General features: G+C 45.7%; 3 protein-coding genes across 12 annotated transcripts in view; 1 reads left to right on the plus strand and 2 right to left on the minus strand.

Moving 5' to 3' along the window:
- PRDM10 (PR/SET domain 10) overlaps positions 1-4,724 on the minus strand; it is a 98,180-nt gene extending 93,456 nt beyond the window's left edge. For all 8 annotated transcript variants that reach the window (XR_013523136.1, XR_013523135.1, XR_013523134.1 and 5 more), the window contains exon 1: positions 4,592-4,724. The gene's annotated coding sequence lies outside the window, so the exon portion shown is untranslated. The remainder of the gene's footprint in view (positions 1-4,591) is intronic.
- On the minus strand, positions 3,251-4,379 carry LOC144578064 (uncharacterized). 3 transcript variants are annotated; one of them, XM_078339825.1, is made up of 2 exons: positions 4,057-4,379; positions 3,251-3,539 (listed from the first exon to the last, which is right to left on the minus strand). In XM_078339825.1, the coding sequence occupies exons 1-2, from the start codon at positions 4,375-4,377 to the stop codon at positions 3,477-3,479; spliced, it is 384 nt and encodes a 127-aa protein (XP_078195951.1). In that variant the 5' UTR covers positions 4,378-4,379; the 3' UTR covers positions 3,251-3,476. The 3 variants fall into 3 exon arrangements, with proteins under 3 accessions (XP_078195951.1, XP_078195950.1, XP_078195952.1); XM_078339824.1 differs by having other exon boundaries at positions 4,027-4,379; XM_078339826.1 differs by having other exon boundaries at positions 3,381-3,539; positions 4,065-4,379.
- A 73-nt stretch (positions 4,725-4,797) lies between the features above and the next one.
- LOC144578063 (putative uncharacterized protein encoded by LINC00167) lies at positions 4,798-10,175 on the plus strand. Its single transcript, XM_078339823.1, has one exon. The coding sequence runs from the start codon at positions 4,925-4,927 to the stop codon at positions 5,342-5,344; it is 420 nt and encodes a 139-aa protein (XP_078195949.1). The 5' UTR covers positions 4,798-4,924; the 3' UTR covers positions 5,345-10,175.
- Positions 10,176-12,052: the final 1,877 nt, after the last annotated feature.

The following is a 12,052-nucleotide window of genomic DNA, read 5'->3' on the forward strand; positions in this document are numbered from 1 at the left end:
AGCCTCCCAAGTAGCTGGGATTACAGGCATGCACCACCATGCCCGGCTAATTTGGTATTATTAGTAGAGAAGGGGTTTCTCCATGTTGGTCAGGCTGGTCTTGAATTCCTGACCTCAGGTGATCCACCCACCTCAGTCTCCCAAAGTGCTGGGATTACAGGTATGAGCCACCATGCCTGGCTACATTTTTTTTTAAAGTAGAAACAAGTAAAATTAATTGTAATAATATATTTTATTTTACCCAGTCTATCCAACATATTGTCATTTCAACATTTAATCAATATTCTATACATTGAAATTTTTTTCTACTAAATCTCAAAATCTGAGTATCTGTATTTCACACTTCACAGCACTGGCCACATTTCAAATGCTCAAAGCCACAGGGAGGGGGACGAGCATTTGTCTCCAGTATTCTCATGTTTGCAATAAACAATAGTTTAAATGAATAGCAAAGAGTAACAGGCTATGTTAGCAGACAATAATAACCTTTTAGTAATCTACATGTTTAGGATTCTAAAAGTATTGTGCACTTTTGAGTTTATGATCGTTTTCACCACATTTTAACTAGTGTAGCTGTAATGGTACTTGGGGTTACCCATACCCTCCCTTTTCCACTCCACTTCCTCACCCGCTCCCCTTCCCTAAATTATTTCAAGTTACGGAAAAAGAACCTACCTTCAGGTGGTGCTTTCTACAACACATATTTAAAATTGACACAGGGAGGGTCAATGGTAAGGCACAGAAAAATTCTGGAAGGTGGACAGAAATGTCCAGAGAATTCCACACAAGTCTTGAAATGGTAAAATAACTTTTTTTTTTCTGAGACAGGGTCTCACTCTGGTTGCCCAGGCTGGAGTGCAGTGGCGCAATCTTGGCTCACTGCATCCTCGACCTCCTGGGCTCAGGTGATTCTTCCATCTCATCCTCCTGAGTAGCTGGGACTACAGGTGTGGGCCACCAAACCTAGCTAACTTTTTTCAGTAGAGGCAGAGTTTTGCTATGTTGGTCAGGCTGTTCTCAAACTCCTGGACTCAAGCAATCTACCTGCCTTAGCCTCCCAGAGTACTGGGATTACAGGTGTGAGCTACCACACCCAGCTGTGTTATAACATTAATAAAAAAGAACAGAGGCCAGATATTCTTAAGCCGTGATTCAACTAAACCATGCAAACAGCTTAATGCTAGAATAGGGAAGAGGAAAGCGGGCCAAAATAAGTCACGAAAAGCTCCCCTCTCACCCTCCTGCCTCTCTACCCCATCCCTCAGGAGAATTTGAGTAGGATCATTCTCCAAAGATTTGATTATAGCCAAGTATTTCCTTTAACTGACTGGCTCTTTCTAGACACCAGACCAAATTCTCCTTCGTTAATCTATTAAAGTACCTAATAAGTTAAAATACCAGACAATAAATTCTGCCTGTGAAAAAACAAACTGCTGAACTGCGTGTGGCTACACTATCTGGGGTGGAGTGTGATGGGAGAAGACTATGTATTTTAGTCGAAAGAAGTCAAAGTACATCAGGGTTCAAGTTTAAAACAAACTCAACAACTCAAACACTGCAACAACAGGATGTTTAACACTTTCTTTTTGCCAAATATAATTACGCGGTTACAAAGTGTTTACCATTGCTTAAAATGAAAAATTGAGGAAACCAAAATTACAGCTCAGTAGTTCTCAGCCCTTTGATGAGTTATGTTTGTTACCCAGAAACCTATCCCTATCAATTAGATTACACTTTTAAAAAGTTAAAAAGAAATCAAAATATTATAATTCTTTTAGTTCAGTGGACTTCATGATGGCCACTTCAAATAATGAAAGTAATTAAAGTGGCAAATCATCAGTGAAGTCTTTTGACACCTATTTACGTTTTAAAAATTAGATACTAAACCAACATTATGTCATTTGTACAAATATTTTACACACACACAGAAAACCAATTTGAAATACAGCAAGGATTATCTCTAGGTAATTATGGTTTTTGTTTTTTTTTTTGAGACAAGAGTTTTTTTCCTGCCACCGAGGCTGGAGTGCAATGGTGTGATATTGGCTCACTGCAAACTCCGCCTCCTGGGTTCCTGATTTTCTTGCTTCAGCCTTCCTCCTAGTTGGGATTACAGGCGACTGCCACCACATCCGTCCAGTTTTTGCATTTTTAGTAAACACATGGTTTCACCAAGTTGGCCAGGCTAGTCTCAAACTCCTGACCTCAGAGGATCTGCCCGCCTCCGCCTCCGAAAGTGCTGGGATTACAGGCATGAGCCAACTAGCCTGACTTAACTTTAATGTTTTCTGCAATGATCACACATTATTCTTAAAACTAGAAGGAAAAACAAAACAGGCAAGCAGGAACTGAGGTAGTACCAATCAGTTTGGGATTATATTGAATTGTGCTATCCTTCATCCATAACCTCTAAGGAAAAACCATTCAGAGCCCTTGAAGAAAGGAACCTTGGCTTTTCTAAAATACATACTCGATTACATTCAGATATACAATAATATATGATGCACACATTAATATGTCTTCTTTGAAAAAGCAGAACAATTTTGTACCCTTGCAAAACAAGTAACAGCTATGAGTGGGGGCTCACGGAATAAGAGAAGGCACAAGACATTTGTCTTGATCCAAAACAAAAACTGTAAGTCTTCCACTAAACACCACTGTTCACTTTAAAAATAGTTCATTCTATGTCAATTTCACTTCAATTAATTAATTATAAAAGTAAACCTAAAGGCCGGGCGAGGGACTCACACCTACAATCCCAGCACTTTGGGATGCCACAGCGGTAGGATCGCTTGAGTTCAGGAGTTAGAAATCAGCCTGGGCAACATGGTGAAACCCCATTTCTACAAAAAGTAGAAAAATTAGCCAGGCGTAGTGGTGCACGCCTGTAGTCCCAGCTACTAGGGAGGCTGAAGCAGGAGGATCGCTTGAGCGAGGCAGAGGCTGCAGTGAGCCTAGATCGAGCCACTGAGACCCTGTGTCCTAAATAAATCTAGCAACGTTACTTTCTAAATACCCCATATTGAATAAACACTGTTTAAATACTACTTTACCCCCAATCGATCCAATTTTTTTTTTAAAGAAAACTCCTGTTTTCTCTATTCTAGAGCAACAAATAAGTACTGCTCATCAATGTGGAAGCTACTGCGGTGCTGGAATGAGTAGGAAGGTACAAAAAAATACAATGTAATAATACACCTTCTTTCCTTACAGCAATGGTGGAGTGATATAAACAGAGGCCACAAAACAGTCATGAGTGATTTTGCTGTTTTTAATAAAGGTTAAGTACTATTGCCTTTAAAGAATTTGGAGTGACAAGCCAGGGAAGATTTCAACAGGCAAAAGAGCAGAATTAGGGCACAGAGCAGAGCTGGGTGGGTCTCATTACACTTCTAATCCTCGATGACAGCACAAAGCCACCCCTCCTTGTGCTTGAGTGTACACGGACATTGATTGAAAATGTACTGAAATCCAACTCATCCACCAAGCAAGGCTAAAGGCGCGCACACGTGGAATTCAACAGCGCTGCGTTCGCGTGGCTGGAGGGCAGACGGGGAATATTCCATTTTACTTAGTAGTGTACCAACACCTAGCTGTAGGCTTAAACCTGCTTAACAAAAGCTGGCAGAGGACTGGATGCACACCATCAGCCCTCTCCCGAGCGCCGATCGGCCTCGCCCCGCCTCTGTGCTGCACCCCGGGCGCAGGCGGACAGGGGCAGGGCCGCCACCAGCCTCCGCCAGGCCGACCCCAACGCGGTGTTACCGGACAGACCCGCAAGGGCCACCCCACAGCCCTACGGGCGACACCTCTGCGGGCCGGCCCCCCGCCCCATTCCCGGACGCCAGCTTGGGGAGGCAGGCCGGGGGCCTAGCCATCAATGGCAGGTGGGCGGCACGGCCTCCGCAGACAAAGCTAGGCACCCCAGCAGACAGGACAAGACCATATGCCCCACGCGCCCGCAACCGGTCGGCCCCGGAGCCCGGCCCGCGCCGCCACCCCCGGCCCGGCGCCCAGCCCCCGGACCCCGTTGCTCGGCCCCCGGCCGGCGAAGACCTGCCCACCGCGCCCGGAGCGCCAGCGCAACCGCCGCCGCCGGAGCGCGCAGGCCGTCCAACCGCCGTCCCGGCCCAACCAACGCGGGCAGGGGAGGAGAGGTGCGCGCGGCCGACGGAGCGTGCGAGCCACTCGGGGGTCGCAGGGGGAGGCTGCGCGCGGCGGAGGCAGGGGCAAGGAGGCGCCGAGGCCGGCGCTGAACGCGGCGCCAGGAGGGCCTGCTTGTGTGGGCTTTGCCCCTTTCCCGTAGGAAGGTGCAGATGGTTTGACCCCCCACCCCGAGTGAGGTGCCTCGTCCCAGCCCCGGCTGGACTGTACCATCGGGCGGTGCCGCCGGGATTTCTCCCCCCCACCACCACCATCAATTTCCCCCCCCACCCGGGTCCGCGGTCGGTTGGCCCCGGCCGGGCTCTGAGACGCGGAAAGAGCTGGGCGCCATTTTGGGTGGGACTAAGCAAAGACGAAACACCCTCCCAGTCTATGGGGTACTCTGGACCCTGGCTTATCTGGTTCCCTCAATCCTTTAGGTACTTACACGACGTTGGGTGAGGGGAGCTGGAAGATCAGCGGGTCCCCGATCCTCTCTCCCTAGGGGTGATAGAAATCAAACCCCCCCCGCCACCTCCAGGTGGTTCTTCCCGCCGCAGAGTGGGAGCAGCAGAAAAGGCGGGGTCTTATTAGCATAATCTGCCTGGCAACCTGATCTCGATGTTATATGATTGGTTAAACTCTGTAAGCCCCATGCCGTGCCTAGAGACGAGAAACGCTGGGGCGAACTGACAGGCCCAGATTTAGGAGTCATGACGAAGATCCTGAGACGCTTATTCAGTGTGCAGAGAAGCCAAAAGGAGATTCACAGAATGGCCCAATGACTGAAGGTCTCTTTATTTCGTACTCTGCGGTTCGTGTAAAACCCAATCGCAGAGCGGGTCTCAGGCGGCGCTCGCCTGCGTTTCTACTCTCAGCCAATCAGAAAGCCCGGCTCTTCGCATTGGGGTCAAGCTCCTGCTGTTGCCAGACGCGGGAGTTGTTGTCGCTGCTGCCGCGAGGCTGGTCCCGCCTCCTGGTCCCAAGGGCCTGGGGTTCCTGGGAAGCGCGCGCGAGTGAGGCGGCCCTCGCGTCCGTCCGCCCCATCACGGGTTGCGTCAGAAGCGGCCTGGCCGCGGAGCGCCGGCGAAAACCGAATTCTCGTCCAGCGCAACCCGGGCTCGGCGCGGCCGGGTTACGACTGCCGGGGTCTCGCCCTCAGAACCCCCAAGGAGCGGCTCACCGCCGCCAATCACCCTGACCCACCGCACCTTGAGAGCGCTTTCACTGCGCCTCTCCTTTCCCCTCTACCACTCTGGAAAGGAAGTGATTGTCATTTCAGACACTGAGAACTATTATTCAACACTGGTTACCCAGTGACTCAGCTCACTCCTTAACCGTTGGCTTCCACATCCTGCTGTCCCTTAAAATTGCCTTCTCAAAGGGCAGCCAAGAGCCCAGCTTTGGAGAGACACCCAGCTCTCCAGTGGGTGTGTACCCACTGGTAGGCAGTACGCATGGCAGCTAGATGGCAGAGAGCCCTTGGATCTTCGGACCTTCAGGGAGCGACCCTCCCTTCCATGATACCTACCTTGCTACGTTATTTTGAAGATTAAATGAGTTCTTTAAAGTACCGAGTAAAGTGCTTTGCTTAGCACACTGTCTGGAACTTAAATGAGAAGGACTGACGAAATTAGCTACAAAAAGCCTAAACGATTGCCTAACGGAGAAAAAGAGGGAGACAGGACAACTAAGCAAAAGACGGAAATAGAAAACACCCATAGCAGGAAAAACTGTAAAATTAACTCAATAGTATTCTCTTCACTGGTTTGTTTTTGCTTTTTGTTTTTGATAACGAAGTCTCGCTCAGTCGCCCAGGCTGGAGCGCAGTGGTGAGATCTGGGCTCACTGCCATCTCAGCCTCTCGGTTTCAAGCGATTCTCCTGCCTCAGCCTCCCGAGTAGGTGGGACTACGGGCGCCCATCACCATGTCCTCTCAAATTCTAACCTCAAGTGATCCTCCCGCCTCAGCCTTCCAAAGCGCTGAGATTACAGGCGTGAGCCACCGTGCCTAGTCTACCACTTTGTTATTTAAATAGCTGCAAACAGCCAGACGCAATGGCTCATTCCTGTAATCCCAGCACCTTGGGAGGCCTAGGCTGGCAGATCACTGGGTCAGGAGTTCGAGACCAGCCTGACCAACATGGTGAAACCCGTCTCTACTAAAAATACAAAAATTAGCGGAGGGTGGTGGTGCGCACCTGTAATCCCAGCTACTCAGGAGGCTGAGACAGGAGAGTCTCTTGAACCTGAGAGGCAGCGGTTACAGTGGGCCGAGATCATGCCACTGCACTCCAGCCTGGGTGACAAGAGTGAGACTCCATGTCAAAAAAAAAGAAGAAAAAGAAAAAGAAAGAAAAGTTGGAAACAATGTGGAAGAGAGCCTTTTTTTTTTTTTTTTTTTGGTAACTTCGTGGCAGGGGAGGGTGGCTCATGCCTGTAATCCCAACACTTTGGGAGACAGAGGTGGGTGGGTCGCTTGAGCTAAGGAGTTTGAGACCAGCCTGGGCAATAGTGAAACTCTGTACATTAAAAAAAAAAAAAAAAATTAGCCAGGCATGGCAGTACATTTCTGGGTTCCAGTTACTGGCAGGCTGCGCAGGAGGGTTGCTTGAGCTCTGGAGGTCAGGCTGCAGTGAGCTGTGATCGTGCCACTGCACTACAACCTGGGTGACAGAGCAAGCCCCAGACTTTAGAAAACAAAACAACAACTTCAGACAGTTAACTACCTTGTAAACAACTTCATGTCTGGGCCATGTCTTGTTCTTCCTTAAACCCCTTTATAGATAGCACTGGACTTAGATGAGGCTGACCTTGACACAGCTAATGAGAGATGCCAGTAGCTCTTCTCTGGGTATATAGACATGGAAGTCAGCTGCCTAGGTCATATTGGCTGAGAGAGTCACTTGAATGTTCATTCTCTTTTAGTGCTGTGAGTGGAAGGACAATGCCACTGGTTGGCAGGTCCTTCGGTGGCCTTGCAAAAGCTGCCACTCCCCATATTCCTTGGCCTCAGTGAGAACTGCTCCCTGTTAGATTTAACATTATTACATCCTTGCTGATGAACTGAGATGGTCTCAACTGGTCTGCTGACCAGAAACAACATTACAGAACCCAAAAGAGAACGCACCATGAGGAATGGGGCTATTCAAACTGGAAAGCCTGAGTTACCCTCATGGCTTTACAGAAATGTTCCCAAACTTCCCAGTACATAAATATGTGCAGGGAGATTCCACCCTACAGAGTTTTTATTCAGAGGGTCTGGAGTGAACCTCAGGAATTTGCTTGTTATGTGGATTTTTAAATGATTTTTAAAGTTTGCACTGTAAAATTCACTCATTGGGGTGTACAAGAAGTATTTTTTGAATACATACTGTGTGCCCCTCACTGTTCTAAACAAAAAAAAATAGAATAGGGAACAACAGCAACAAAAAAAGGCCCTGCTCTCATGTGGCTTCATTCTAGTGTAGGTAACAAAAAGAAAATTAATAACTCCAAGTAGTGATAAGTGCTGTAAAGAAAGTAAACTAGGAAAAGGCAAAGGCAGAGAACGCTGGCAGTTTAAATACGGTGCCAAGGACGTTTTTTTCTAAGATACCAACATTTGAGCTGATCCTTGAGTTATGGGGCTGAAGGGAGTGGGGGAGCCAGCCATGTTAAGATCTTGGAGAACATTCCAGTCTAAGAGAATGGCAAAAGTAAAGACTGTGAGGTCAAAAACAAAAAATTTAGTATGGCATGCACATATTTATTATTCTATTGAAGAGATATTCATTGAATGTGTGCCAAATGCCAGACACTGTCTTAGATGCTCTGGGATTTGTCAATTAACGCTATAGACAAAAGGACAGACACAACACAGAAATCCATGCCTTGACTGAGCTTTCAGACTAACACACTGAGAAACAGCAAGCAGGCCAGAGGTGCTGGAACACAGGACAGAGTGATACAAGAAAGCGTGTAGTGCTACAAGGATCCAGTGATACAAGAAAACTTGGGGAACTACGTATGGGACAGACCACATAAGGCTTTGAAGCCTATGGTATTGGAATTATTATTTAAAGTGCAGTTTAATAGGATTATTGACTAAGTGTGGGAATTAAAAGAAAAAAGTGCAACTTAAACTTGTTGGAGGTTTTAAGTAAGGGAGTAACACAGCTTTTTCTTTCAAAAGAACTCTGGCTGCTCTAGCGTGCTGATTTTGTTAGGGGAGAGGGCAAGAGACAAGGAGTCTGTGGCAATATGCTCTAAACAAGAAACGGCCCATCCTGACTAAAATAGAAGTCGCTTAAATGGGGAGAAGTGTATGGACACCAGATATATTTTGGAGGTGAAGCCACAGAACTTGCAAACGGATAAGATACGGAACAGAATGGGAGTTGCTCGTGACAAGGGAGTCATCGAGAATGATTTATAAGGTTGAAAATTGAGTGGCTAATAAATGGTGATGCCTAAAATGAGATTAGGAACACTGGGAGATAAATGGTTAGAAAATCAAGAGTTGTATTGTAGCCATGTTAAATTTAAAATATCTTTTGGAAAATCCAACTAGATACAACACGTTGGCAGCTGGAATCCAAAAGAGAGAACAGGGCTGGAAATATAATTGTAGAAATACACTTCATCAGATTCTACATTGTATTTAAATACACAGGATTAGATGTGATCCTCTAATTAGGAGTGTGTATATAGAGAAGACAAGTGTATCCAGGACTAAGCTCTTGGGAGCTGCTGAATTTAGAGGTGGATAACAGGAAGGCAGCCATCAAAAAGTCTGAGAATGAAATAACACAGGAGGAGAACCTGGAGAGGATGGCTGAGAAGGCAAGGGAAGACAGCGTTTCAAGAAGGATGTTGTGGCCAGCTGTAGCAAATGTTGCTGAGAGCTGATGATAACAAGTTAACCTGTGGATCTGGAAAGATGGAGGTGAAAATCCCTGCTAACTTTGACAATAGTGCCTTCAAGGGAGAACGAGGAAGCTTACTGGGAGTTGCCTGAAGAAAGCATGGGAGGTGAAGAGTCACATCTGTTGCCAATAGTATAGCAGATAAGAGAGGCCAACAAAAACAGCTAATATGCTGCAGCCAGCTATGATCACACCATTTCACTGCAGCCCAGATGACAGAGCAAGACCCCGCCTCCAAAAGAAAAAAAATTATGTCATGAAACACAAAGAAAGCCCAAAAAACTGTTCCAGCTTAAAGGAAAATAAAAAGACAGCACTAGGCCAGACATGGTGGCTCACGCCTATAATCCCAGCACTTTGGGAGGCTGAAGAAGGAGGATAGCTTGAGATCAGGAGTTGGAGACCAGCCTGGGCAACATGGTGAGACCCTGCCTGTACAAAAATAATTTAAAATTAGCCAGGTGTGCTGGCATGTACCTGTAATCCTAGCTCCTTGGGAGGCTGAGGTGGGAGGATTATTTGCATCTGGGAGTTGGAGGCTGTGGTGAGCCATGTTTGCACCCTTCACTACCACCTGGGTGACAGAGCAAGACCCTGTCTCAAGAAAATAAAAAACAAAACAAAAAAAACACCTAAATGAAAGATATGCCCTGGATTGGATCCTAGATCAGGAAAAAGCATTTCTTATAGATATAAAGGATGTTAGTAGATCAACTAACTGGTCACATTGGAATAAGGTCTGTGGATTAAAGGATGCTGGAATAATGTATAAATGTTCATTTCCTGATTATGGTCATTGTAATATGAATATATAGAAATATATCTGCTTTTAGGAAAAAACACACTGAGCAAAGGGGATATAGATCTGCAATTTACAGTCAGACCTTTCAGAAAAAGAAAGAAGTATGTATACACACATACATGCAAAGAGAGAAAATGAAAAACCAAACATTATCAAGTTCACAAAAGCCTATCTGTAGGATAAAGAAAAGAAAAAAAATTGTTAAAATATTAATATATGGGGATTCTATGTTGCAGTATATGGGAATTTTTGTACTATTTTTTGGAACTTTTCTGTAAGTTCAAAATAATAAAACAAGATAGTAGTCAAAACAAAACCAAAAAGCGTCAGTCATTTGTCTTCAGATCTGCACCGTGAAGAAAGGAGATGACAGAAGCGAAGGTCTGATATGGGGACTGGATAGGCTGCAGACAAAATTAGCTGGGTGTGGTGGTGGGCGCCTATAGTCACAGCTACTTGAACCTGGGAGGTGGAGGTTGCAGTGAGCCGAGATGGAGACAGAATGAGACTCCATCTCAAAATAAAAAAAAAAAAAAAAAAAGAAAAGAAAAAAAAAGAAGAGATGTGGAAAATCTTTAGCCAAAAGGAAATCTTCATTATTCATCAGATAATCCATATAAAAAATAAATCTTACGAATGTAGTAGATATGAAAAAGCTTTTATTCAGAAGTCAAACTTCATACCAAAGAGGTCATATCGGAGCTAAATCCTATGCAAGGGGGGAAGGTGAGAAAGCATTCAGTGGCAAATCAAATTTCACTGGGCAAGAGAAAATTCAGATTTGAGACCAGACACGCCCATAATCCCTGTACTTTGAGAGGCCAAGATGGGTGGATCATTTGAGCACAGGAGTTCAAGACCAGTCTGGCCAACGTGGCAAAACCCCATCTCTACTAAAAATAAAATACAAAAACTGAGGTGAGAGGATCACCCGAACCTGGGAGGCCAAGACTGCAGTGAGCCCATGATCATGCCACTGCACTCTAGGTGACAGAGTGACATCGTCTCTCAAAAAAAATGGGAGGGGGAAGAAAAGAAAATTCAGATCTGAGTTGTGCCCCGTAAAGATAATGAAGTGCAGGGAGCCGCAGTGGCTCAGGAGTGTTGTTCTGGCGGAACAAGGAGGCAAGGCTAGGCGTTCAAGGCCAGCCTGAGCAACATAGAAACCTCTCATCCATATAGCAAAAAAAAAAAATTGGCTGGCACAGTGGCTTACACCTGTAATCCCAGCATTTTGGGAGGCCTAGGTGGGTGCGTCACCTGAGGTCAGGAGTTCGAGACCAGCCTGGCCAATATGGTGAAACCCTGCCTCTAATAAAAATACAAAAATTAGCCAGGCATGGTGGCGGGTGCCTATAATCCCAGCTATTTAAGAGGCTGAGGCATGAAAATCGCTTGAGCCTGGGAGGCAGAGGTTGCAGTGAGTGGAGACTGTTCCACTGCACTCCACTCTGGGCAACAGAGCGAGACTCTGTTATCAAAAAAACAAACAAAGAAACAAAAGAAAGTGCAAAAATCTTCAGGCAGAAGCTATTCATTATTAAATATTACAGCATTCATGACAGGGGAGACACCCTATGAATATACTAAGGGCGGAAAAGCTTTCTCTTAATCATGCTGCTTATTGCACAGGTAGGAACCCATACGGGTAGTAAACAGTATGAATGTAAAATGTGTGACAAAGCCTTCTTTCCATTTTTAGGCAGTGCTCTACATAAGAGAATCAATACCAATGAAAAAACCAGTGAATCCATACTCATTAAAACCTTATCAATACCTTGGATTTAGGAAAGGCGTTAGCAGGAATTCATATTTCATAGCACATCAGATACTTAATTTTAGAGTAAAATTCAATTAATATGAGAAAGCCTTAAGCAGAAGCCCAAATTTTATAATATTAGAGATTCTTAACAAGAAGATGTTTCATCAGTATAATAGAAATTGGGTCCAAAGGCCAGGCATGGTGGATCATGTCTGTAATCCCAGCAATTTGGGAGGCCAAGGCAGGAAGATCACTTCAGGTCAGGAGTTCAAGGCCAGCTTGGCCAACATGGCAAAACCCCATCTCTACTTAAAATACAAATATTAGCCAGGTCTGGTGGCACACACCTGCAATACCAGCTACTCAGGAGGTTGAGGCACGAGAATCACTTGAGCCTGGGAGGCGGAGGTTGCAGTGAGCAGAGATAGCACCACTACA

The sequence above is a fragment of the Callithrix jacchus genome, chromosome 10, assembly GCF_049354715.1.
Source record: "Callithrix jacchus isolate 240 chromosome 10, calJac240_pri, whole genome shotgun sequence".
NCBI lineage: Eukaryota > Metazoa > Chordata > Mammalia > Primates > Cebidae > Callithrix > Callithrix jacchus.

Coding starts and splice junctions, on each gene's coding strand:
- LOC144578064 (XM_078339824.1), bottom strand. CDS start 4,377: ATGGTACAGTCCAGCCGGGGCTGGGACGAGGCACCTCACTCGGGGTGG. Junction 3,540..4,026: donor GCCGGGGGCCGAGCAACGGG/GTCCGGGGGCTG, acceptor TCTGCCCTCCAG/CCACGCGAACGCAGCGCTGT.
- LOC144578063 (XM_078339823.1), top strand. CDS start 4,925: ATGACTGAAGGTCTCTTTATTTCGTACTCTGCGGTTCGTGTAAAACCC.